At 45.4% G+C, this 22,252-nt stretch overlaps 1 protein-coding gene across 3 annotated transcripts in view; it reads right to left on the reverse strand.

Annotated features, from left to right (window-relative positions):
* Window positions 1-1,973: 1,973 nt before the first annotated feature.
* The window catches only part of MEX3C (mex-3 RNA binding family member C), a 36,888-nt gene continuing 16,609 nt past the window's right edge, over window positions 1,974-22,252 (reverse strand). The window contains exons 2-3 of one of the 3 annotated variants that reach the window (XM_088061575.1): window positions 9,191-9,385; window positions 1,974-5,002 (exon numbers count right to left, since the gene is read on the reverse strand). In XM_088061575.1, the coding sequence (XP_087917701.1) occupies window positions 3,777-5,002; window positions 9,191-9,385 (1,421 nt within the window). In that variant the 3' untranslated portion in view covers window positions 1,974-3,776. Of the gene's footprint in view, window positions 5,003-9,190; window positions 9,386-20,596; window positions 20,669-22,252 lie in introns of all 3 variants that reach the window. The other 2 variants (XM_088061576.1, XM_088061577.1) reach the window with 2 other exon arrangements.

Here is a 22,252-nt window from a genome sequence, read left to right on the forward strand (position 1 = left end):
AAGCACGCATAGCATCTTTAAAAATATTGAGTCTCATGCGTGGCAAAGCGTTCTGCCACGCAGAGAAGACAAGTTGATCATCAGTTGAACTTCAGTTCCCCATCATGAGAACCGTCTTATCTTGACGGCCCGCGAATGCAATTATGCAAACGCAGTGGCTTAACCCGGGACTTCAAGCTCTAGCTTCATCAAGATAAGCTGTTCCAGGCCCACTCACGGGCAGGGCCCTAATATCCCGTGATCTGAAAGACCAGCTCCCTCCAGGAGAGCGCAGGAGATGTTGGCTTACCCCTCTCTGGAGGAAGCAGGCGGCACATCGTCCATCGGCTGCACCGAGCATCGGGGTCACCAGATGTCGCTCCATTGGGAACAGCGAGAAGAACGACACAGACTCTTGTGAGTTGAACAGGAGAGTTCCTCCAAGGTTTATTACCTCAGATCTTCTTTTATAGACCGATACGTGAAAGTACAGAAAGGTAAAACTCTTATTGGTTAGTAAACTAACACATTACCATCATTGGTCAGTGGGGTACACCACCCCTCAACCTCCTCTTGCAAGAAAACAAGAAATTGACAAACAGCACCTGCAAGGCTGTCTTCTCTCTCTGAGGATTGTTTTAATTCCTCAGGCGAGACTGAGAAAGTTATGTGGCCTGCTTTTTCACAGGCACTGTTCCCCCTGCTTTTGCTCATATTTAGTGTTGTAATGCACTTAGGAAAAATGGTATGACCCAAAGAATGTAGCCCCGAAAATGTAGACTTGTAAGTTCTTTCCCTTATCTTGTTCTCCCCAGGTCCCCTTATTGGTTGTGTAAATTTCCCACACTCCCTTCCCCTGTCCTGAAAAAGGGGGTGCCTCTCATACCTCTTCCTCTTTCCCTCCTGCCATCTCACCCTGAAGGATCCCAAGGAATAAAACTGCAACTGCCATCTCAGCAAAGGGAAAGAGCCTCGTTTTTAGGGCCTCGTCTGGCAAGCTAAAACTACCTCCCCAGCCTCCCTGCCCGCTGCGGGGTGGACAGTGGTAACAGAGGGGCTGGGGATAAAGTTATAATAGCAATTTAGCATCCATATTGAGGGAGCAGACCCCAAGTGGGGAGCAGGCAAGCCAAGTAACAAGTAGTAGGATGAATCTCATGTTGTGCCAAGGGCAGTCTAAATTGGAGATTAGAAAAAATTTCTTCCCTGAAAGGGTGGTCAGGCAGTAGAACACACTCCCCAGAGTAGTAATGGAGTCACCATCCCCGGAAGGATTTAAAAAGCATGTAGATGTGACACTTGGAGACATGGTTTAGGGGTGGACTTGGCAGTGCTGAGTTAACAATTGGAGTCTCTGATTTTAGAGGTCTTTTCCAACCTAAGTGGCTATATGGTCCATATTTCTTTTCCCCCTTGACTTATGGACAGAGAATGGTTTAGATTGGAAAATACCTTTAAGACCATCGAATCAAACCATTGACCCAGCCCTGCCAAGTCCACCACTAAACAATGCCGCACCTTGGGGCAGGCACCTGCCAGCCTCAGTATTTGGGATTTCCTACAGTTCCTGGTGCAGCTCATTTGCCCAAAACCCATTTGTTTTGTTAGCAACAACCTGCACCCACCCCTCAGCTACTTCATCTAATTTTGCATGCATTTATTTTAAACTTTAACCCAGCAGCTCCTGGAAACTTTTCCTTGCAACTTTGGGAAAAAATGGGCCAAGGGCATTTTGGGAGAAAAAACCCACCAAGTCCCCCCCCCCCCCCCCCCCCCCCCCCAAAAACATACACACAAAACCCCTCAATTTTTGTTTCTACCAGTTAAACTTCTTTCAGGAGTGGACTCCTGCTGCACTGGAACGGGATCCCACCAGCCTGAGCCCTGCACATGAAATACTAAGCACCAAGAACGCCCCTGTTTGGGTGGGGGATATCAGCCAGCCCCAGCCTGCCTATGTTGCTCCAAGTGACAACCATGAAGAGAGCAAAACATTCAAGTTAATGGAAACAAGTCTTTATTAAGTAACTTTTAATATCAGAAAAATAAAACTCTTATAATTCTCTTTACAACAAATATATAATATCAGTGCTTTGGCCATCATAAGTTAAAGGCCCTTTATCATAAAATATATAGTTTTTAAACTTTACCAAAATTGAATTTATAATCCCTATGACCTCCCTACATATACATAACAAAGAGTGTAGTAAAATTACCAAATACTAAGCTAGATCAATAGTTTATCAGTTTATTCTTAGTTTGTGGTTTATAGAAGTGGTACAAGCACCTAATGTCTGTTGATTCCTTGGCTTATTAGTTGCAGTGTAAAATGCAATAAAGCAAAATACACACTCAGTGAACATTTGTTTGGATCTACAAGACTGCAGCTAGAGATCAGATTTTAATACTGACATGTAACTATCCTACAAGCAATTATAGTATTAAAGTTATGCAGTACATAATATGCCTTCAAGGCAACTCCTAGTTGTAAACTTTTATACAAAATGTAACTCTTTAATTGTAAATAAAAATAAAAATTTCTGTGTATTTACTAGTTTAATACACAATTTCTTTCTTTGTTACACTGAGAAAAAGATTGTCTTGGGAAAATAATGCTTTAAAAAAAAGAAAATACATCAGAACTCTACTTTTGTGTCTCTATTTTGTTTTTGCTGTTTTAATATATGTCAGCACAGATTTGGGAATGTACTGAGGATGAAAAAGCTAGAAACATCCACATGTTGAAATGGGAGAAGCTCATTCAAGAGACTTTTTTTTGGAAAGACAGTTTTGAAATGAAGTAAACTGATTACAGGGCCACTGTCACAGCTGCTGTCATGAATAATACAAGGGCATTTACACAACTCTCTCTTTTTCATTTTTTGCACTAAAATATATATATTTATGTGTAAGACATGAATTGAACATAAAAATGCTTCACAATTTGAACTATATACTCTCTAAAAAGGTAAAGAACCGCTTGATCAGACTAATGATCAGAATGTCAGCATCATCACTAAGTCAAAGTATGTGTATCACAAAGCCCTTACTATAACTGGATGAAGCCAGCCAGACTTTTTCCACATTACACTGACAAAAGCAGTGGGTAGGAATTCACAAATTGAGACATTCCTGATCCTCTGGACATGCTGTCCTTATCAAGGACAAAATGGAGGTGCATCTGGCAGCTTCTCTCTTCCCACCTTACTGTCATTTATTATCTGAACCTGGCAATAACACAATCCATTTCAATAAATCAAACTATGCTTTAAAAGATATTTGCAATGCTGAAGAATTAGGCATTACTTGTCACAAAGCAAAAAATATTTCCTCAAAACTAGTAGAAGACAGCACTGGATGTGTTGTTTGATATATTGATACCACACATCCTCCATAGCAGACAAGTACTTTTGCATTTAGGCAACAAGGTTCATTGCTGCCAGCTTACAGAAGCCAAACAATTAACAGAGATCATTTAGAAAAGCCTGGAAAATTTGAGGGTTTTTTTCAGTTGTGTAATTTATAAAAACTTGCCCTCACTGCGACATAACATTACACCAGATGTATCTCTGCTAAACATGCCATCTGCTTACCCTGAAACCAGATAGAGACCACTTAAGTTTAGTGTTATCATAGCAGCCTTTTGAGAAAGTAAAAATTTATTAATAACTTCAGCCTAACCCCAAGCAAGTCCAACAGTAAGAATTCATTAGAAAGTTTACTAGAGGGTACCATTACATCCATGCCTTTAAGAGTCTTTAAAAGTCCACGTATCATAATATCTATAATATGTCTATTTAAGAGTGAATTTGAATTGTCTGAGTAACAGCTGTCTGGCAAACAGGACACAATGGGACTTCTTTTTCACAGATTTTGTTGGCACACTCCAGGCAGAAGAGATTGTGACCACAGGGGACCAGGGCCGCAACAACTTGGTTCTCAAAGCACATCATGCAGTCGTGCTTCTGTCTCAACTCAGGGGGTGAGCTGGACGTGGAGCCACCATTGGAAGATGAATAGCTGTTGGTGCCATTGGAGAATGCAGGGATGTAGATGGGAAGGCCTACTTGGTGGCCAGTACTAGATGGGTCACTACTCACTCTGCCAGCCAGTGGGTGATCCAGACTTTCTGGAAATGTGGGTGACAGGCAAGGAGTAGATGGCTGTCTCCCTCGGCACTGAGGCTTGGCATTACTAGCAGGGTCACTAGCAAAGCCAGGGAGAGTGTTTACAGGTTCAAAAGGCATCCAAATGGTTTGGGAAGGCATTGATAAGGAGTCATGCACAGGAGAGTCAACCGCAAGGTCTTCCATGCCCACTGAAGGCAATGCTTCTCCAAACCAGAAGTTGCCTGTGCTGAATGGACTTGTTGGGCTGAAGTCAGCCAATCTATTGCTTCCAAAACAGGAATCTGTGAAACTACTTCCCAAGGAGCTGGAGCTGTCATTCCTATAATTTGAAATCATTCTGGTGCAGCTAAGAGGGACAGGATTAGAATCAAACCATGCAGACTTGAGAGTGGCTCCTTCAAAGATCACATCTGTACCATTGTAGTGGAAATCATTCTCTTTATTCAGCTTGATGTAGTTCCCAGTACGCATGGCTATATGCATTTCTATCTCCTCACGTGCACAGTTTACATTTTCAGGCATTCCTGTGACTTCAAAGACTGGCTCCTTGTCCCTGCTGGGGGTGACTATGTAGGTATGGGTCTGCTGCTGAATTCTTTTGATTGTAGCTCCTTTTGGTCCAACCACCAGCCCAACTACACGGTAAGGCACCCTGACTTGGACTGTCATCTGACCTGGCAGGTTAGTGGCACATGGCAGGCCTCCCAGGGCAAGACCGCTCTTGTTGCGTGATGCTCTGATCATGGAGAAGTATTCAGCAGCTGAGAGAATTTCCCTTTTAGCCATGGCTACATCCTCCTTTCGCCCAGTGACAACAAAGACGGGTTCTTCTCCACGAACAGGGGTCTTAATGTAAGTATTTGTCTTGGCCCTTAATGCTTTTATTTTACAACCTGTTTAAAGGAAACATATACAAGTTTAGCAAGACATCCAAGTTTAGAAAGCCACAAGAAAGCCATCTATTTTAAGCTGTTTGAAAGTTTCAAGAAAACATAGGGTGAAACCTGAAGCAGCTGTTTGCATCTCTGCAATCCACATCAGCAAAAGAAGTAACAACTTATACCTATTATTTCCGAACAGGCCTCTGATACTTATAGCCACAAACTATTTTAGCAATGTTTCTTGGGCTGTTTTAACCCAGCAACTCCTCAGTTGCTTAGATGGTAAATAAATGACTTTTTCCTGTCAGCCACCTTTGTGATTATCCCATACATACTTGTTGGTTTAAATTTTTTTTCCACTGATTGGGTATACTTCATTTATTTCTAAGATCCTGCAAAAGGAATAAAGGTTAACACACAAGTTTGCTGATATATTAGCCTTCCACCAACAAGCATGACTTAAAAGCAAATTAAACATTTACAACTGAGAGAAGTGTCTGTACTGCAACCTGTGTAGGGTATAGATAAAATTGATTAACTGAGAACTCTTTTTTTGCTTCCTTTTATCAGTAAGTGTTATTTAAAACTTTACTCTTCCCTGGGGGATGAAGGAGCCACTCCTTGAACTGTCAAGTAGGAGTTCAAGCAGTTTGTTGCATGCAAATAAGGCTTACTATGTAACAGTATGTGCCTACATGGAATTTCTCTCATTCATTAACTGAGTAAATAGTCTGAAATAAGAGCAAAAAGTTAATTAAATATTTGTCTTTGATTTTTGGGGACTGAATTATAAAGTTTGCTATGACACAGTGACAACAGGCTCTTTCCCAAGATGCTCAAGGCATTTTGAAAGGCATGGTACATACAGAGGCCCCTTTTACCCATGACAGGACCAGAAAAGCAGGTATTGCAAAATGAAGAGACACAAGCAGGTCCATGACATGCAAGACAGTCTACTGGTACAGTCTTAATTGCATTTATCCTATTTTAAAACAAATTCAAAAGCATGTCACAGTAAATGTTATTTTATAGTGAACCTCATCTTGAAAAAATTATAAGGAGCATTTTCAGATCAAGTGTTTTAAGCATCATTTCACTTGCAGCAATTTATTCAACTTTTCCTTAATTACTTTAAGCATCTCATAACTGTTTGGGTATTCAAAATTGTCTCTCAAAATAGTGCTTTGTTAGTCCTTTGCACCCAAGGCATCACAGCAATAAATTGTACAGTTAGAAAGCCGCACAAAGATGCACTTCATTCAGTACTATCTACTAATAAAAAGAGAGTAGCAAACATACAGATGCTGGTTGGAATAGAGGGGAGGAAAAGCTGCTTCTTGAAGGTCCCCTGCATGTAGTAAGGACAAAGGCTGAACACAACAGCCCTTTGTTTTCGTGACACAGCTGGAAAGAAAGTTCATTAATCTTCAATAGCTAGCGAGGGCTCTGAGAGGCCCTACCTCCCCCAGAAAGCACACAGAGGAGCACGGGCAGGCTCCCGCAAGAGAGGGTGTGAGGCACAGACAGATCTGTGCGAAGGAAGGGATGCAGACCAGAGAGCCAAACATGTCGATCAGCAAGAGCAGCAAGTGTCAGCAGGAGAGAACAAACCCATAAACCTCAACCTCCCACTACAGCCCACTGAGAAGACACTAGTGTTCTACCAGATAAAAAAAAAGGGAAAACAGACATGGGATGCCATACAGAGGTGGCAAAGCACACATCCTTTGAAGCCATGCCATTTCCTGCATGTACCAGAGAGCAGCACCTCACTTTGGCAATTTACCTTAACTCCTTCCATTTCTTTGTTTGCATTTCTCCCTGTAGTAAATCTGCTTGCCCACTACATTCTCACTCCTTCCCGGTTACTCAGAAAATACAGTGGGCTCAAACATTAAACCCAAAGGATCTCTAAAATGGTGCCACTGAAGTTTTCACACTCTTTACTGGAACACCTAAACCCAGTCTCCTGATGTGTATCAATTATTCTCCAATATACACAGATAACTTTCATTTACTCCATTCCACCCAGGTATATATGTTTATTTCCTGAAAAATTACAGAGGAAACATTTAAAGAATACTAGAGGCATTATGACATAGACATCTAAATAGCACTATAATTCTATATTATATATCACAGTTCAGAGCCCACTTAATTCCTGATTCCAAACAGCCTTACCAAATCTTACAGCTTACATGTTAGACAAGATTTTCTGATATTTTAGAAATTCAAATTAAGTTAGAATTATGCACCTTCAACTCCATTCCCTGCAAATTCCCAGAGATTGCTTTGCCAGTGTCACATTTCCAACCACTCCAGTATAAAGAAAAGCCTTCTTGCCTTTCTTCCTCAGGCTGCAGAACAGCACAGACCAAGATGGGTAGAGCTTTGCTTTTAAGGTATGAGTCACATACCTAGAAAGCAGAGGCCAAACACTGCCTCAAATCCCTGCAGCAACAGAACAAGACTTTTAAACATCAGAAAGTTGGCTTCAGTGGAAAGCTCACTCCCCAAACCATCAAGTGTCACCCTGAAAACTCAGCTTCTGAGCTTGCTGACATAGTTCTCTAAAGACTTTCCCAGGACAGTAACTGTAAACATAGATATGTGTACATGCTATTATAACTTTGTCCCCAGCCCCGCTGTTACCACTGTCCACCCCGCAGCAGGCAGGGAGGCTGGGGAGGTAGTTTTAGCTTGCCAGACGAGGCCCTAAAAACGAGGCTCTTTCCCTTTGCTGAGATGGCAGTTGCAGTTTTATTCCTTGGGATCCTTCAGGGCGAGATGGCAGGAGGGAAAGAGGAAGAGATATCGATAGACAGCTCTTTTTCAAGGCAGGGGAGAGGGGTGTGGGAAATTTACACAACTAATAAGGGGACCTGGGGAGAACAAGATAAGGGAAAGAACTTACAAGTCTACGTTTTCGGGGCTACATTCTTTGGGTCATACCATTTTTCCTTACTGCATTACAACATGTCACCCTTTCTTATCATATAAAATTTTTGAAGAAGGGTTGTGAGATCATTTTTATACCGGTCACGAGTTTGTCCACCACTCGTGATTGACGGGCCGGTCCAGTTGCTTCTGGTCCGCTAGCTCTATGTGGTTGATCTCTGAGGTAGTAGATACTAATTTCTTGAGAGCTTTTAAAACTAAACAACGGACAATCCCGAAGGCTAGCACAATTAGAAACAGAACAACAAAAAACAACAAGATTGTTTTGATTATCGAGGTCCACCATCCTGTGAGTCCCCAGCCTTTGAACAGCTCATTAAACCAGTCCTCGGCTTCTTGCTTCACTTGTCCGATCAAGTTCTTCATCTCTCGGAAGGCTCCGTGGACGTTGGGAGCTTTTGAGGACAGGTTTAGGCAACAAAGTCCTTCAAATTCCTGGCAGTTGTGTCCATGCAGAAGCAAAAGAAAATCTATAGCCGCCCTGTTCTGGAGGGTAGCTTGTCTGGTAATTTCTTCGTCTTCGAGGAGGGAGCTGAGGGCAGTGGATGTTAAGGTGGCCTGTTTCACTACCCAGCATTCTAACTGTCCTAATTCACCTAATGCCTGGGTAGCTGCAACCCATGGAAGAAATATGGATACAGCAATTCTTTTTGATTTTGCCCAATGAAAAACGTCAGAATCACAAATTGGATCTAGAATGTCTGTGTTCCTTTTGTAAATTTTGTGGGTTGAATTTTCTTTTTGAATCCATTTTTTAATTTGGGTTTGATTAGGTGCCAACAGGGACAGCCTCCCAAAGGTACACGATCCTCCTCAAAGGCGAGATGGGATCCCTGCCCACGCTCTATCTCCGCAAATCAGAAATATGCTTTTAGGGAGGGTTCTTGGATGTGAACGGAGAGGATCATCTGCTGTGATGTGACTCCGCACGCTACACCATTGCCTTGCCTTAAATTCGTTTTGATATTGTACTATGTGGTGATATAATTTAGGGTCTGACAGTGTGTTATATATAAGGTGGATACAAAAGGGTGCAGGAGCAGAACCTAATAGCTCTAATTCTTGGGGTTCTTTTTCTGCTTTGGGCAATTTTGGTAGCCACTCTTCTACAGGGTTTTTAACTGTTACCGTTCTCCGTTTACGGTTTTCGAGTGGCTGGGTGCTATGTGTTTTGGGATCTGTATTAAACTTGGGATCACTAAAGCTGGCTGAAAATTCTTCAGCCTGCAGTGGAATTCCTACCAGACAGGTAGACAGGGTCTTTTGCTGCTGCAGTGGACAGGCAGATGCTCTCTTGTTGGAGTGTTTGTGCCAGGGTTACCCAGATGTTCTGTTGTGGTTGAGGGATGATCCAGGCAGTGGTCAGGCTGCTCAGAGGGAGCAGGAGGATAGCTGTGGTAAAGCTCATCATGGGTTTGAGTGTGAGGTAGGTTTTTTCTAAAAGAAAAGAGACAAACATTTTAAAAACAAATTCACAGTCAATGTAAGCAGGTCAGAGAATAGCCAGAGGTTAGGAAGGTTTCCTCTTGCTTTTCCCGGCAGCGTCTTCTTTTGGAAGCAACAGCCACTTGTCTCTTCTTCTTCTGCTGGGGCTGGGTTTTTGGGAACAAAAGGCTTTACCCATTTTTGAGGAATCCATCGGGGGCCTCCAGGGGTGGATACACACGCGTAACCACGTTCCCAGGTGACAAGTTCATAAGGGCCCTTGTTTTGCCAAGTTTCAGGGGCCCTGATTGAAACCGGTGGACGCTGCAACAAAATTTAAACTGATCACCACTGTTAAAATGTCGAGTAACTGGAGGACTCTTGAAATGAACAGTTCAGGAAATTGATGGTAAACATAGCTTTACAAAGCTTTTGCTGTGAAGACATCCACACTGTTCCACTACTTTGCCTGGCTAGGACTTGTTTGAGCGTCTGGTGGGTACGCTCAATCACAGCTGGACCTGTGGGGGAGTGGGGGATGCCAGTTTTATGTTCCACTCCCCACTGCTGGACAAATTCCAGGAACTCCTTGGATTTATACGCTGGGCCATTATCTGTTTTAATTTCCTTAGGGATCCCCAGCACTGAAAAGGCCTGTACTAAGTGTTGTTTGGCATGTACAGACTTTTCTCCTGCATGAGCAGAGGCATACACTGCTCCTGAGTATGTGTCAATGCTCATGTGTACATACTTAAGGCGACCAAAACTGGGAATGTGAGTGATATCTGTTTTCCACACCTCACAGCTTCCAAGGCCTCGGGGATTAACCCCGATGCCTAATGATGGCACTGCCTGGAGCTGACAATTGGGACAGGTAGCCACGATGGCTTTAGCCTCACCCCGTGTCAGCTGGAACTGACGCATCAGTCCTGGCACATTTTGATGGTATTGCTGATGACTTAACTTTGCCTGTTGAAACACATCTGGGAGACGTTCCTTTTCAGCTGGGGCAGCAAGGGAATCAGCCTTCCGGTTTTCCACAGCGATTTCACCTGGCAAATTGGAATACGATCTTATATGCATCACATAGAAAGGATGTTCTCTATTTGAAATCAAATAAAGCAGTTTTGAAAGCAATCTAAAGAGATGTTCGTTCTCAATGTCCTTGAGAACTGCCTGTTCCGCTCTGGACACCACTCCTGCTATGTAGGCTGAGTCAGTAACCAAATTAATCGGTTCAGAAAACTTCTCAAAGGCTCTCACGGTCACAGCCAGTTCAGCTATCTGGGGTGATCCTTCTACAAACTCAACATCAGCTTCCCAAAGCTGAGTCTGTGTATTTCACCAAGTCATCACCGACTTGTGAGATGTTCCAGATGCATCAGTGAACACTGTAAGAGCTTTGAGTGGCCGTTGGCTCCTTTTCTCACGAGGAATGAGGTGGAATTCCTCATGAAACAGTTTATGTGATGGTGCACGGACCGAAATTTGCCTACTATAGCTATCCAGAGCAAACTGAAGATTTGCATTGCTCTGCAGCAGGTGCTCAAACATCTCTATGGTCAGTTTCTATGGGGAGTGTTTGCCTTCTCCAGAGAGCCTGACTGGGAGGTGAATACACACAAAGTCACAACCTGCCAGTTCTCGCAGCCTTACCCTGGCCTTTTGGATCAGCTGAGCCATCGGCTCTTGTGGCTTGGTGATAGTTTTGGGTCACTGATGGGAGAGGAAGACCCATTCTCTTATTAAGAGTGGATCTCTGGCCCTCGGCCCACTGGAATATTAACCCATGTAAGTGTGGTAATTTCCCCAGGACAGTAAATTTGAAAGGCAGCTCCAGTTTAAAGCGATGTGCCTGTCTTTCTGTCAAGGCCCTTTGTGCTTTTTCAATTGCATTTTTTGCTTCTGGAGTCAGCTCCCTGGGAGACAGTAACTCTCTCTCCCCTTTCAATAAATTGAGCAGGGGACTCAGGTCTTCATTAGTGAGACCTAGCCAGGGTCTGACCCAGTTTAGTGAACTGCATAGGGAATGGAGATCTGCTAGAGTTTTAGGATTGCCAATAATTTCTAATTTCTGTGGAACAACAGTCCGTTTACTTATCTCCAAGCCCAAGTATTTCCAAGGTGGCATCATTTGAACTCTATCTTCCTGCAATTGGAATCCAGCAGAGGTTAAAACTGTAACCACTAGGTCAAGTATGTCTTGCAGCATGTTGTTATTGGGACAGCATATTAACACGTCATCCATGTAGTGCAAAATGATGGCATCTCTTTTTTCAGCACGCACTGGGGACAGCAATGACCCCACATACCACTGGCAGATGAAGGGGCTCGCTTTCATCTCCTGAGGTAATACTGTCCAGTGGTACCGTTTCATTGGGGCTTCTCGGTTGATTGTGGGAATGGAAAAGGCAAATCGTGGTCCATCCTCTGGGTGCAGGGGAATTTGGAAAAAACAGTCTTTAATATCTAGCACTGCCAATAGCCAATTTTGTGGTAACATAGTCGGGGTTGGCATACCTGGTTGAAAAGCCCCCATGTCGTCTATTTTGTTGTTTATTTTTTTCAAATCCTGAGGGAGGCACCACTTATCCTTCCCTGGCTTTTTTATCACAAACACCGGGGAATTACAAGGGCTGGTTGTTTCTACTATGTGTCCCTTGGACAGTTCTTCTTCTACCAATTTTTCTAGCACCCCGAATTTCTGTTTGCTGAGAGGCCACTGGTTCACTCAAATTGGCGTATTATCTAACCAAGATAGCTTTTGGACCGGACGCTCTGCAGTGGCCTCCATCAAAAATCCTTAGGTGTCCCAGGAATTGTTAATTTCACTCCCCACTGGGACATGGTGTCTCTTCCCCACAGGGGGCACTTGTAGTCAATGACAAAAGGTCAGACACTAGCTATCCTACCATTTGGGCCTTCAATCTGGACAATAGCTTTAGAGATTTTTGCCAGTTTCATCCCTCCAACACACTGTATTTTTCCTGCCAAGGTTTGCAGTTCCCAATGTGAGTGCCACACCTTTTCAGGTATGATAGTCACATCTGCCCCAGTGTCAATTAACCCTTCTTGTTGTAGTTTAAGGGCTTGCGATCTGAAGATTTCGGGATGTTACGGAAAGCTAGTAGACCCCCCTCTCTGTTAGGATAGTAAAGGCCCCTTGCAATTAGCCAATAGCACCTAGGTGTGACGTATGTAAATGGGAGTAGCACAGTGAACCTAGGCTATAAAATGTAAAATTCCCCTGTAATAAACGCCATTAACGCCATCCATCACATTGATGCTGTGGGTAGTGGACCGCCGGCTGAAGATAGCCGCCGTGCTGGAGCTGGCCAGGGCGCCTGCCTTGCTTGAAAACCCAACATCTGGTGCCAGAAAACCGGGAGGAAAAGTGGAAAAAAACGTGAGAAGAAATTTAAAAAGCAAGGATACCCTGGACCAGTGAGCAGCGGCCAAGATAGCTGGACTAGTCTTATCGAAGGAAATCCTGGGCCCAGAAGAAAGATGGAATCACTGATAAAGGTCGTATCTGAATTATATAAGCAGTGGGGGATAGATTGTAAATCTCAGGATTTTATGCTTTCTGTTACACAGCTTTTACAAATGGGAGTTATAGAGCAGCCAGTGGACATTCTTCACCCTGAGGTGTGGGAGAAATGTACCAGAGCTCTGGCTAATGAAACTGTAGATTCTGGTAATATGAAGCATTTTAAGTCATGGGGTAAGGTCGTTAAGGCCTTGAAAAAAGCTAGACAAAAGCAAGAAACCTGGATGGCAGCAAAAGACTGTCTCTTGGTCACCCCAAAACTAGGAGTCAGTGCTACAACACAAACTTTAGAGCCTCCAGATGAGAGCAGCTCAGCTGAGCAGAAGGGGACACAGGAGAACAATATGCCCCCTAAAACCCCAAACCCCGAGCCGCCCTCAGAGGGACAACAGAAAGCAAGAAATTTTTGGAAAAATTTAACAGAAGAAGCTAGAAATGTAGCAAAGATAGTAAGGGGGAAAACATCCCCTGAAAGGCTTAAAGATGGCCCAGAGAAAAAAGTTGTAGAGCGGGAAAAATATGTCTTTAACAAAGAACAAAAGCTGGCCTTGTAAGATGAGCACGGCTGGGGGGTTGGGAAAGATAAGAAATGTGTAAAGGACAGCGGGGGATGGGTACAGAATGATTGGAATGCGAAGACAGTGGAAAGTGGGGGGGACAAGGGGCAGGACAGAGCCTGGAGTGAGGGGCGGAGGGAAAGGCGGAGTGGAGGGCGGAACGAAAGGCGTGGAGAACCAGGGGGGAGGGAACAGCCTGCCCACAGGGGTGGTAGGCGGGGCCGGAGCCCAAGAAAAAGGCACGGCAAACAGGAAGTAGCCAGCCAGTCGAGTTCTGACTCTGATCGAGATACGAGCGATGAAGGGTCAGAGCCAGAGTCCTCAGAAGAGGAAACAATAAAGATAAACAAGAACATCCCCCCCACATTAAAAAAGAACTGAGAGAGGACACCCCTCTCACAGACTGGGGACAGATAAGAGCAGCATGTGCCACCTGGGTTCCTCCAGACACGTTAGTATTCCCAGTCAGGGTGTCTGAGGGGGGGCAAAGGGTTTATTCACCAATAAATCCTAAAGAAGTTAAAACGCTTGTTAAAGCAGTTTCAGAAAAAGGGCTTAATTCAGCCATGGTCACCTCCCTTATCGATGGTGTTTTTGGAGGTGACGACCTGCTCCCTTTTGATATAAAACACATTTGCAGAATGTTTTTTGATGGAGCAGGGATGATTGTTTTTAAACAAGAATGGGAAGACAACTGTGCCAGATACCTAGCCCAAGTAAATGGAGCAGACCACCCATTACACGGTTCCAGTTTACCGCGATTAATGGGCACAGACCCAGCCATGGCTACACCTCAGGCACAAGCCCAGGGTATGCGAGCCCATGAAGTTATGACAACCACTCGTGCGGCCAGAGAAGCTATTCGCTCGGCCTCTCGAGTTGTTGCTAAGCCATCACCGTGGGCTACCATAAAACAAAAAGAAAGTGAGAGCTTTACACAATTTGTAGACCGCCTCCAGGGAGCTGTTGACTCCTCTTCCCTGCCCCCAGAGGCAAAAGGCCCAGTCATGGCAGACTGCTTACGACAGCAATGCAATTCAACAACCAAGGAAATTCTCCGATCACTACCGGCAGGGGCAAATATCGCAGAGATGATTAAACATGTCGCGAGGGAGGAACAGGCAGTTCCGATTCAAACTGCAATCTGCACAGCAGTTGCTAACGTGATGGCGTGTTTCAAATGTGGTCAGGCAGGTCATGTTGCTGCAAATTGCAAAAAGGGAGGGGCCCTGGCAGCGCCCACCTCACAGCAGAACCAGTTTAAAGGACCACGCTGGGCTTGTGGGAAAAAGGGGCACCTTGCCAGAGAATGCAGATCCAAGGCTCAGGGAAACAGGAGGGGGAGAGGACAGCAGGGCCGCATCCAGTTCTCTCCCACTTGGGATGCGAGGCGGCCCAGCTATGCCAATCCTGCAAGAACCGAGCTGCTCCCAAACCCATTACCCCCCCGAGAGGCAACCACTTTCATAACTCAGCCAGTTGCTCAGCCAACCCTGCCTTATCTGCCTCAGGGACAGCAGGGATCACACTTGGGAGACAGGACCCCAGGGTGGCCCTGGCAGTAAGGTGTGACAACCTGCCGGTCGTATAGGGGATCTGTACTCTTTATGACACCTCAGGTGATCAAAGTATCCCCGCTGGGTCCATCAGTGTTCCTTTTCTAATTGATACTGGGGCAGATGTCACAGTCATTCCGGAGACAAATTGGCCTCCTCTCTAGAAACTAGAGGATGCCCCCATGGTGGGCGGGATTGGAGGGCTGTCACGAGCTCGGAGAAGCACACAGCTAATAGCCATTACACTCCACACAGAAAAAGGGCCAGAAAAAACTATTGCCCTCTTCCCGTATGTCATGACAGGAATCCCAGCATTGCTGGGGAGAGACGTCCTAGCCTTGCTAAAAGCCAGGGTGACAAATTTACCCTAAGGGCCGCTGCTGTGCACCCACTGCCACCAATCAAGCTTTCTTGGAAATCATCTGACCCAGTGTGCATCGAGCAGTGGCCCCTGTCCAAGCCTCGATTAGATGCCCTTCTTGAGTTAGTTAACCGTGAATTACAACAAGGTCATATAGAGCCATCTACTAGCCCGTGGAATACTCCTGTTTTTGTAATCCCTAAGCGATCCAGAGAAGGGTTTCGCCTCCTCCACGACTTACGTGAAGTGAATAAGAAAATTCAACCCATGGGACCTGTTCAAACATTGTTACCTATGAACTCTATGGTGCCGGAGGGCCAACCCTGTGCTGTTCTTGATATCAAAGACTGTTTCTTTTCTATACCCTTACATGAAGAAGACAGGGAGCGGTTTGCTTTCTCAGTGGTGTTTCCAAACAGCCAGCGCCCCAAACTACGCTTCCAGTGGAAAGTGCTGCCTCAGGGGATGGTCAACTCACCTACAATCTGCCAAATCACAGTCGATCGAGCGCTGGCACCGATCCGTCATAGCAACTCGACTGCGACCATCATCCAGTACATGGACGACATCCTGATTGCTGCACCCTCGGGAGGTCAGGTAGACCAGTTAGTGTCAACAATCACAGAGACTCTAAAAGCAAATGGCTTTGAAATCGCGAGTGCAAAAATAAAAAAGGGGCCATGTGTAACCTTTTTGGGGGTGGGGATCACAGACTCTTACAGATCCCCTCCCCAGATAAAGATCCGTCGGGATATCAAAACGCTCCATGACGTGCAGCAGCTGGTGGGATCCCTGCAATGGCTCCGCAACATCGTCCTAATCCCACCTGAGAAGATGACCCCCCTGTATGATCTCCTGAGAGGGAAAAATCCATGGGAACACAAAGCCCTGACAGCAGAAGCAATGGACTCTCTTGACTTTATCGAACAGCAGGTATCTTTAAGTTCTCTCACCAGGTGGAAGCCCCAGGTACCACTCGATCTGTACGTGCACTTCACAAAGGGAGGGGGGGTAGGAGCACTGGCTCAAGGCCCCCCAGAAAAAGCTCACCCAATACAGTGGATAGTCCTGGGAAAACAGACGTGCATTTTCCCCAGGAGCTGAGTACCTCAGCAGCCTCATTATGAAAGGCAGAAAACTTGCTCTGAAACATCTTGGCATTGAACCAGCCAGAATATTCTTGCCTTTCCGCAAGCAACTCTCTACACAGTCAACAGTGATGTCAGAATACCTGGTGACAGCCCTGGTTGGGTTCGGTGGAGAGATTCAGTATTCTGCAAAGCCCCCTTGGATTCAGATGCTAGCTGTTGTTGACATGGGCCTACCACAAAAAGTCATGGACCGGCCCCAGCCAGGACCAACAGTTTTCACAGATGCATCCTCGACAACCTCCACTGCGGCTGCAGTGTGGCAATCAGAGGACGAGTGGCACTGTGTCAAAGCGACTGATCGTACACTCTCAGTCCAGCAACTGGAAGTAGCAGCTGTAGTACTGGCATGCGGACTGTTCCAAACAGAGCATCTTAACATTGTAACTGATTCAATGTTTGTAGCCAAGCTTTGCCTGGCTGTGTCAGGACCCGGCATATCAACATCTACAGCAGCTCTGATGCTAGAAGAAGCGCTCTCCTCTCGAAAAGGCACCATATCAGTCATCCATGTTAACAGCCACAATCCAATCAAAGGGTTCTTCCAAGTCGGCAACGACAAAGCAGATGCTGCCGCAAAAGGATTGTGGACCCTACAAGAAGCTCGTCAGCTACACGAAACCCTGCACATCGGAGCCAAAGCACTAGCAAAGAGATGTGAAATCTCAGTTGCTGATGCAAAACATGTAGTAGCTTCCTGCCCCCACTGCCAAAAAGCACCACTGTGGTCCTGTGGAATCAACCCCAGAGGCCTAAAAGCCTCAGAGATATGGCAAACAGACTTTACATTGTGCCAGCTGTTAAAACCCCGAGCATGGCTTGCAGTAACAGTGGATACGTACAGCGGAATGATTGTAGCCACGCAACACCTGAAAACCAACTCCAAAGCAACTATCCAGCATTGGCTAACAGCCATGGCTTGGCTTGGCATCCCCAAGCAAATCAAAATGGACAATGGTGCAAATTTTATCTCAAAGCCGAGCCAGGAATTTGCCTCCAAATGGGGTATCACTCTAGTGCAAGGCATCCCGTACAATAGCACAGGACAAGCCATCGTTGAGCGAGCAAACCAAACCTTGAAAACCAAGCTAGAAGTGTTAGCAAAGTCAGAAAGCTTTAAGAATTCTATTCCCCAGGCAGACCAGGCGCACTTGCTAGCAACTGCACTGTTATCACTGAACCAGTTCCCTAGGGGAGATGAAATAAACAGTCCCTCCCAAAAACACTGGGCCACTCGAGCTCTAGAAGAGGGCCCGCAGGTCATAATCAGAAATGAGTTAGGGGAGTGGGAGCAAGGTTGGAGATTAGTACTCTCAGGGCGAGGGTACGCTGCAGTGAAAAGAGATGGTAAAGTGGTGTCCACTTAAGTCAATAAAACCAGACCTTAAAAATGAAACTGACAAGAACTCTGAAGTTTTGTTTGCAGGACCTGATCATTGGGCGCCCGCGTGATGCATATGCTCCACTGCCAGAAGGAGGCGATGAACCACCAGACAACCCAAAGACGCCCAAAACTCCAGAGCCTGTGAAACCCAAGCGACAACAATTTTTGTGTGTAATCTTGTTTTTAGCACTTGTTAGCAGCAAGCAGGTTGGTGCAGAATATAACCCCCATCAACCATTCAGGTGGATCTTATGCCGTGCCTCGAATGAAGTGATCAAAGAGGTAGTCACAGCAGGCACCCCAAAGTTCTTTGTGCTCATCCGAGACATTTTCCCTGGTATAGTAACTCATAACATCCACCCTCGCTTTGAGCTGTACCAGTCATACTGGTACCCAGGCACCAACCCAGGCAAAGACTACTGCCACCAACCAGGGTATTGGATTTGTGGCTATTGGGGATGCGAAACAATAGTCCTGAGTAACAGGTGGGCACCACCAAAAGCAGACGAGTTTCTGCAGGTAACCTGAGGTCCAGCAGGCTGTATGCATCCCAGTTTCAACTCAATAGGGCAAGTGTTTTATGGCTTTTATGATGACCAATCTAAAGTCTGTCATCAAATGATCATGCAGGTTCTGCAGCCAGCAGATGTGGGCTGGACCACCGGAAGAATGTGGTCGGTATTCTTGCACAAACCTGGTAAAAATCCCGGTGAAGTAGTACAAATTATCCAGCTCTCAGTTATAACGCCTGAAGCAGTTGGCCCCAACCTTGTAGTACAGGCTGAGAACCCACGATCTAATAGTCTGTACCCGCTGAATAAGCAAGAAGCTTCTCCCCAAATATCTGAAGCCACTGCTTTCGATTCGCTCTATCGAATGTTAGATGCCACCTTTTTACCTCTAAATCAATCCAACCCTAATGCCACAGAATCCTGCTGGCTGTGTTATGACACACAGCCCCCTTACTATGAGGCTGTGGCCCTTAACAACCGGCCATTGTGGGTTAATGCAGAAGCCCCAGTCCAGTGCCGCAGTGAGTCACCTTCTCGCAGAATCACCATCAGCCACATGACAGGGCAAGGGTTTTGCGTGGGTAAAGCCACTGTTGTTGACAAAAAAGTTTGTGCAACCACCGTGCAGGTGGACAGGTCCAAGAGATGGGCAATTGCCTCCCTGTCTGGCATGTGGGTTTGCAACCGCAGTGGGCTAAGGCCTTGCATTTATACCCCAAGCTTTAACTCCTCTGTTGACTTTTGTGTATTAGCTGTTATCAGTCCCAGGGTCCTATACCACTCCAAAGAAGAAGTGAGCCAGTAACTTGAGCAAGCAGGCCACCTTCAGAAAAGAGAGCTGTTGACAGGACTGTCAATAGCAATGCTGCTTGGCTTGGGAGCAACCAGAGCAGCCATGGGTGTCTCCGCTCTGGTAACCCAGAGTCAGTGTCTCTCTCAGCTACAGATGACTGTAGATGAAGATCTACAGAGAACTGAGAAATCCATATCATTTCTAGAAAAATCAGTCTCCTCACTCTCTGAAGTTGTTTTGCAGAACAGGCGAGGTCTCGACCTTCTGTTCATGCAGCAAGGAGGCCTCTGCATCGCCCTGAAAGAAGAGTGCTGCTTCTACGCAGACCACACGGGAGTAGTGAGAGACACCATGGCAGAGCTACGAGATAGGCTGTCTTAACGGAAGGCAGAGAGAGAAGCTCAGCAAAGCTGGTTCCAATCCTGTTTCGTTCAATCTCTATGGCTAACCACCCTGGTGTCTACCCTGATTGGACCACTTGTGATGATTTTACTTGTGCTGATCTTTGGACCATGTATTTTAAATAAGCTTGTGTCCTTTGTTAAGAACCGATTAGAAAAAGTTAACATTTTGTTTATAGAAAGGCAACAGATGCTTTAAAATATACTTAGTTATTGCATGTGTTTTATATTTACCAATGAAAATTGTAGTATCTATTTTATAAGCTTTTAGCTTTTTAGTTAAGTATAATGTATTTTATATTTTACTCAATTTTATATTATCCATTTTTAAGACTAATACACCTTATATTTTAGCAAATTAATTATTCATAGAGAGGGGGGAATATGTTGTAGTTTAAGGGCTTGTGATCTGAAGATTTCGGGATGTTATGGAAAGCTAGTAGACCCCCCTCTCTGTTAGGATAGTAAAGGCCCCTTGCAATTAGCCAATAGCACCTAGGTGTGACGTATGTAAATGGGAGTAACACAGTGAACCTAGGCTATAAAATGTAAAATTCCCCTGTAATAAACGCCATTAACGCCATCCATCACATTGATGCTGTGGGTAGTGGACCGCCGGCTGAAGATAGCCGCTGTGCTGGAGCTGGCCAGGGCGCCTGCCTTGCTTGAAAACCCAACACCTTCTACATGGAGATGTTCTGATTTATGTGTTAGGTTGCACCCCATAATGGGTTTGTCTTCACCCACCACTTCTACCCAGTAGACTCCTGGTGCTTTGTCATCTACTGGGACTTCTGTTGGAACAGGGATCACTTGGGCTATTATCTGCTCTTTGGCTACATAGAAGGGTGGTTGAGAACATCTTGCCAAGAGAGTGAGGTGTGTTAGGTCTCCCTTAATTGTCATGGGAGCTACCTCAATCTCTATTGGTGTGTGTGCCGTGTCTCCAATAACAAAATACCTATTATCCAGTCCATCCAGGTCTTGTGAATTGCCTTGCAAGTCCACTCCAATGACAGTCCAACGGTCAGATCTGAAACAAAAAGCTTTAGCAGTTACAAGTCTGAATCGCTTTTGCGGTTGCCCGATCTTATTAGGCAAACGTTCCCCACAATTGTTTCTGCAGCCTCTCACCCCGCTCCCTTTCCTCCCCTTTTCCCACTAAAATAGAGTCTTTTTCCTGTTTCAGGTCTGTCATTTTTATGTCTCTGCGCTTGACAGAAAAGCGCTGAGAATTCAGTTTTTTGGATTTGTTACAGCTTCATTCTGGTGTTTCCCTTGTTGCTGGTTTTGAGGACAGTTCCTTGCAAAATGTCCTGGCTTCTTGCACTGGAAGCAGATGATGGGCTGCAGCTGTTTGGGTGACATCTGTGGCTTGTTCATCCCAAGTGTTACAGCTGCCATAGTCCTTGGGTTGTATGGTCCTGGTTTCTTGTCATGTGCACTGTACAGCTCTGCTTTCTTGGCACACGCTTGAATCATATCTGCTCTGGTAGGTGGAGGATAGATGGGCAGATTTAGAATCACTTTACGGCAGGCTTCGTTGTCATTTCTTTGTGCCATTTCTTTAATCAATTCTGCTTGTGCTGCTGGTTCTTGCACTTGCTGTTGTATCTGTAACCTTAGACGATCTACAAAATGCAAGAAACTCTCGGATGGAAATTGGTTAATATTAACATAACTGACTTGGGTTTCTAGTGCAGGTATTTTATTGTAAGCTTTTTCTGCTACTTCACAGATTTTATCTAAAATAGGTTTTGTTAGCACTTGAGCCTGATCTTCAGGCTTAGACCACCTTCCCTCCCCACATAGGTGTTCAACGGTAATCTCATTATTTTCTGCATCTTTTGCATCCTGTATGCTTTGCTTGAGTTCATCTAGGAGGTCTTTTAATGACCTTTTCCACAAACTTTCCCAAAAATCAAATTCAGTGGGTTTTAAGAGGCACCTGAAGAAATCTTTGATGTCAGCAGGAACTAACTCCTGAGATTTTAAAGTAGCTTTAATCATTCTTTTTAATATTTCACTATTTTTGCCAAATTCACATTGTATTTTACATATCTCTCTGGTATCATGGTAAGCAAAAGGCTGATATTGTCTATTAGCTATTTTATTACTAGTATATATCACAGGTGCAGCTGTAGGCATATCCTTATCTTCCCCAGAGCCTGTATCTCCGGGGTTTCCCTGCCCAGCCCCACCCCCACCAGGCAATGGGGGCTTTGTCTCACCCCCAGCCTGGTGAAGGGATTTATCTGCTTCTGCAGGGGCCCTAGGGGGCCCTGCATCACTCCCAGGCCAGTGAAGGGATGTATCTACAGCCCCAGCAGGCCCAGGGGGTCCAGCCTCACCCCCAGATGGGTGGAGGGTCTCACCCACACCCCCACAGGGGTTGGCCAGGGACACATCTCCCCCCCCTGGGGGGCAGGGCCAGGACACCCCTTCCCCCGCCCCCCCACAGGAGCAGGGGCAGGGGCGTGGAGAGCAAGATTGCAACATTTGGGGGTGTGTTTGTAAGGTGATACCATGTTTGAGCAGGGTATTGCAGGAGGGAGGGAGATGTGAGAGAGAGGGGAGGGGTTATGGGAGGAGTAAGGGAAATGGGCGGAGTGAGGTG

The sequence above is a fragment of the Pseudopodoces humilis genome, chromosome 12 (genome assembly GCF_049639895.1).
Source record: "Pseudopodoces humilis isolate 2021_Gansu_Grassland_sample_001 chromosome 12, ASM4963989v1, whole genome shotgun sequence".
Lineage (NCBI taxonomy): Eukaryota > Metazoa > Chordata > Aves > Passeriformes > Paridae > Pseudopodoces > Pseudopodoces humilis.